This window comes from Nelumbo nucifera, chromosome 8 (genome assembly GCF_055504915.1).
Source record: "Nelumbo nucifera cultivar China Antique chromosome 8, China Antique-T2T, whole genome shotgun sequence".
NCBI lineage: Eukaryota > Viridiplantae > Streptophyta > Magnoliopsida > Proteales > Nelumbonaceae > Nelumbo > Nelumbo nucifera.
Window position 1 is genome coordinate 27,624,985 of NC_142656.1, and position 4,639 is coordinate 27,629,623.

At 35.5% G+C, this 4,639-nt stretch overlaps 1 protein-coding gene across 7 annotated transcripts; it reads right to left on the reverse strand.

Annotated features, from left to right (window-relative positions):
• Nucleotides 1–1,164: 1,164 nt before the first annotated feature.
• LOC104605359 (WAT1-related protein At4g30420-like) lies at nucleotides 1,165–4,259 on the reverse strand. 7 transcript variants are annotated; one of them, XM_088892672.1, is made up of 7 exons: nucleotides 3,787–4,216; nucleotides 3,641–3,709; nucleotides 3,421–3,537; nucleotides 2,179–2,383; nucleotides 1,946–2,104; nucleotides 1,668–1,819; nucleotides 1,165–1,556 (listed from the first exon to the last, which is right to left on the reverse strand). In XM_088892672.1, exons 2-7 carry the CDS (start codon nucleotides 3,664–3,666, stop codon nucleotides 1,376–1,378), a joined length of 840 nt encoding a protein of 279 aa, XP_088748798.1. In that variant the 5' UTR covers nucleotides 3,667–3,709; nucleotides 3,787–4,216; the 3' UTR covers nucleotides 1,165–1,375. The 7 variants fall into 7 exon arrangements, with proteins under 7 accessions (XP_088748798.1, XP_019054643.2, XP_088748797.1 ...); XM_019199098.2 differs by having other exon boundaries at nucleotides 3,783–4,216; XM_088892671.1 differs by having other exon boundaries at nucleotides 3,641–4,228.
• Nucleotides 4,260–4,639: the final 380 nt, after the last annotated feature.

Genomic DNA, 4,639 nt, shown 5'->3' on the forward strand with positions numbered 1-4,639 from the left:
ACCGGCGTATCTGCAGGCTCTCAGTGGCAAGGTCAGTGGTCTGTCACCATTCCTCGATTCCCCTGTAATGTAATACCCAAAAAGAAAAAGATACATTTGGACAGTACACTTTCTTCCTGTTTGAATTCATAAAAGAGCATTGCAAATTCATTGTCGACAAGATTCAACTAGGGTTGGCCAGGCTTGGAATCATCCCTGGGCCCTGGCCCAACACTGAGACTAAGCTCCCTAATTTGAACCTTGGTCATTCTGGTCCAGTTGCCTACTTGTTTTCTATATTTTACTTTTATAGATTATATGTAGCACAACATGACACACCGTCTAAATGGTTTATCTTGTATGCATTATAATGTAATTCAATTGTGTAAGCTTAGGGCCCGATCAATCCACTTAGGATTGGTCTTGTTCTTAGTTGTATCCCTTGAAATCCTTTGGAACAATATTATATAGTCTAATTTTTTAAGCAAATTTGGGTGGGAATGAAAGGTGAAGGCAGAATTAGATGCTGATCAGACAGAGCTACATCCACTGTCTTTACCAACCCATTATCTTGTTTTATCTTGTCTTTGTTTCTTGATATGTATATATTTTATGTTTAAATTAAGTCATTAAGTGTAACAACTAGGTTGGGCTAGAGTAGACTAAACTCAGACTTCCAAAGGGAATCTGCAGTTTCTTCTTCACTAGATGTGAAATGAAACATGTCCACGATTCATACTGTAACCAGATGAATCAGCAACTGAAGACTTCCAATTAGGTTTTGTATATTGCGTTGCCTTGCAATTTTCCTTTCAATAATTAAAAGAGGAATACTAGAAAACCAGTTTTCTTCGCCCTACAGAAAAAAGATTCTAATTTTTTCTGTCTGCTTCTTTACATGTGCCCCACCATCCATAGTGAACTTCATTGTTTTGCCTGAAATTATAATTAACAAATAATGGAAGCTGATAATTAAGTAAACTGTTTGGCCGGTATTAGAAAGTAAACTGTACCTGTATATCATTGCTACTAATATATTTGATGGGCAAACTTCAAATTTTCAGATGGGGATATAGGGTTCATTGTAGCCAAGGAATTAGAATATAGTTCTAACAAATGTGGTTTCTTCTATTACTTTACTGAATTACAATGTAGAAGATGGATTAAATGGAACCTGCAGTGATGTTAGTTGAAAAACACTCCATAAAATTGTTGTTTCTTTACATCGTGGTCTTCTCATCTGTTTTCATGTTTATTAAATCTCTGGTTTTGCTCCATAATACAGCTTATAAACCACCAATAACAATTATGGCACCTGCCAAACTGATTAATGTTTCATAATAGAACATTTATTTCATATAAACCACAAATCATGACTAATAAAGCCTTCAATACTTCATCCCTCACCAACACCAAGAGATTTGTCATGTGCTAAAAGAGGTTCCTCCAAGTTAATTTTGCAGCTCATGGTGGATTCATTCCTTGGTCTTTCATCTGTTTTAATATCTGTTAAATCTCTGGTTTTTCCCCATAGCACAGCATATAAACCACCAATTACAAGTATAGCACCTGACAAACTGCTTAAAATATAAAATAGAAAATTAATCTAAGTAACACCAGTTTCCAAAACAAAGGAGGGAAAGCTTAAAATAGATAAATCATATGGAACATAGGATTTAAGATATTACCTGCCAATGAAAAGATCTTCGTGAAGAATTAAAGAGGCCAAAATGGTGGTAATCACAGTGGATAGGGGGCTGAACATTGCAGCAAACAGGGGTCCTCTTTTTGAGATGCACCAAGGTAGGAGAAAAAAGGATAATCCAGATCCTACAATCCCCTGCATTTTATTTTCTGCATCGTCTACTATTAAAAATGGAGATATCATATAACTACTTCAATTAGTATAATTTATAAAAGGAATAGAGAACATTATACATCCAATTCTATGTATATGATTCCTTACCCCATATAAGATGCAAAGAAGTTCAAAGCTTGATTTTATGTTCCAAGATGTTGGGTCTGATTCTAGAAATAATGTCAGAACAGCTGATTGTGAGGTTGCCATGAAACACGTCCAAGCAGAGAAAGAGAGGTTATCAGGACAAAACTTGGACACAGGGACCTATTTTCCAGTACATAAGCAAGATATGAACATTGATGATTGAATATGAAGTAAAGCTTCAAATAGGTGTTTACCTGCAAAATCATCCATAATGACTGGCGACACTGGCTTGCAAGGAGGACACAACCCAATAAAAACATAGAATTTTGTGTATGAAATTTCAAGTTTGAGATCTTGGAACCCCTTAGAAATGAGATGATAATGGCTCCGGTAACACAACAAATGGTTCCAAGAACCTTGGCCATGCTTTTCTTGCTTCTAATTTCTATTTTCTCCCATCTGATCAAAATAAGTGAAACATATGGGATTAACTTCATTGGATTTGATTCTTATATTGTAGTTATAATTGGTTGAAGTACTTTAGTTTGGTGCTTTGGCTTTAATTTCTCTATGAAATTTTGGGCTGATTGACTCGGTTATAAAGCTGATGACCCAGTAGTTGAGATGGTCACTCTGTATCCCCCTGAAAACAGAGGCAATAGTAGGATCAAAGCTATGGATACACAGGCTCTCTGTATTGTAAGGTCGGTTGATCTCATGTGCACCCTGTTCTGTATCCTTGAGTCCCCCTATAATAACATGATTACTCAAAACACAGAAGTCTATTAAATTAACCTTAACTCTAGAGCATTGTTATGTTGGAGGTTTAGAGTATATTTCAGTCATGAAATAAATGTTTGAATGGCTTGTATTTGTATCGAGCCAGTTTGTATTTAGGTGAGTTTGAATGGTTTGTATTTGCATCAACAGAATGAATTATAAGTGGACAGGTTCATAGAGTCCTTGCAAGACAATATCTATCATATATCAGTGACATGGAGAGATGATTTAGCCAATTCCAACCATCCATCAGATGGAGGATCCTCTGGATTCTTTTCATTAGGAAGGCAAACCAATCTTAATAAACCCTAAATACCAATGATTCTTGACCAATGCATCTGTTTTGGAAAAGGGTGATTTTACATTATAGTAGACATTAACTTCAATAAGGACTTTGGTTCATATGGCTTCCAATAGGTTTATTCCCTAACTTGTGAATGACCTAGAAATTTTTTATGGCCAAAACTGGGAGAGGATTAGACCTAGTTACTAACATTTAACGGTGTGAATCGTGAAGAACTGAGGTGAAATTTTATTTTGATTCATCGAGAAATCAAGAAATTTAGATAAACAATAAAAAGAATCTCTAGATCAACAAGGAAAAAGGACAGAAAAACATTGAGTTGCAGATTATTTCATCATTCAAATGATAATTTATGAAACCACAATATAACAAGTGGGTTTTAATAAGTGATTTTTCGGCAGTAAAGACCAACCCAATGGAGGCTGTAATTATGAATGTAACCGCAGGGATTAGGTTGCTCATTGCAGATGCAATCGAAGAAGATGCCAAATGAATGCCCTCAAACTGTAAATTCAGAAAGATGGTTATCCTGCAAAAACCATAAAGGGAAGAAGAAAAGATAAATTACGACTGAAGAAATAAAGCATAAAAAGGAGCTTTGTTACAGATAAAACCGGAGTGTTGTCTGTTACCCCAGAAATGATAGTAGAAAAATCATACATAAGCTCTTTACACTGAATGCCTCCCTACATGAGCTTCTCCTGTGAACATGAACCAATGTTGAATTCTGTATGAGAGAGAAAGAGAGAGAGAGAGAGAGAGAGAATACTATACCTACTATAAAACAAGCAACAGGTCCAAAAACTACAGTAGAGGCAATCAATTTGTAAACCACGAAGACCCTGGGACTCATTCCTTGATCAAAAACAGCTTGGCTTAGTAGATTTTGTCCCGCATAGGTAAACTGCAACAGCAACATAGCCATTAGAGGCATGTGTTCCTCCAAACAATTCATGAGTTTCAAGGTCCTTCGAGTCGTCTGAGATCGAGTAGGGTGTTCTGTGAGACTTTAAGTATATTTACACCATAGCCACATCCACTAGAAGCTTATGTGGATTGATAGTGAGAGTGTGCACCATTGAAGAAAGAAATAAGCAATCACACCAGAGAAAAGGGGAGGTCATTAGATCAATAAAGAGGAAAGAGACAAATAAGGACGAGAATAGGGGAGCCAAGTAGCTGAACTTGATAGCTACAAATGCAAGTGGATGTGGACCAGTGGCCCATTTGCACTTTATCTGCATTCTCCACTGTACTGAGATGAAATGATTAATCTGTAGGGGATGAACATTCATTATATTATGTTAAAAATCGAATAAAATAAATTGAGATTTGTTTAATGGAATTGGGAACCCCAAATGATCAAACCCAAACCGAATTAAGCTAAAACAAAACTTTTAGTTTGGTTTTTCAATTACAACCAAATTTTACTATCTATATATATAGGTTTTTTTTGGTTAACCAATTTTTTATATCTGAAAATGGAAACTGAAACCAAATTAATTCAAAAACCGAATAATAAAACAAAAAAAAAGAACTGAAATCAAAATCTTTGGTTCAATTTTTCTATTAATGCCCACCCCTCATTAGTTTCAAAGCTGGTAAAGAGTTGTTTAGTGATATTTTTCTTA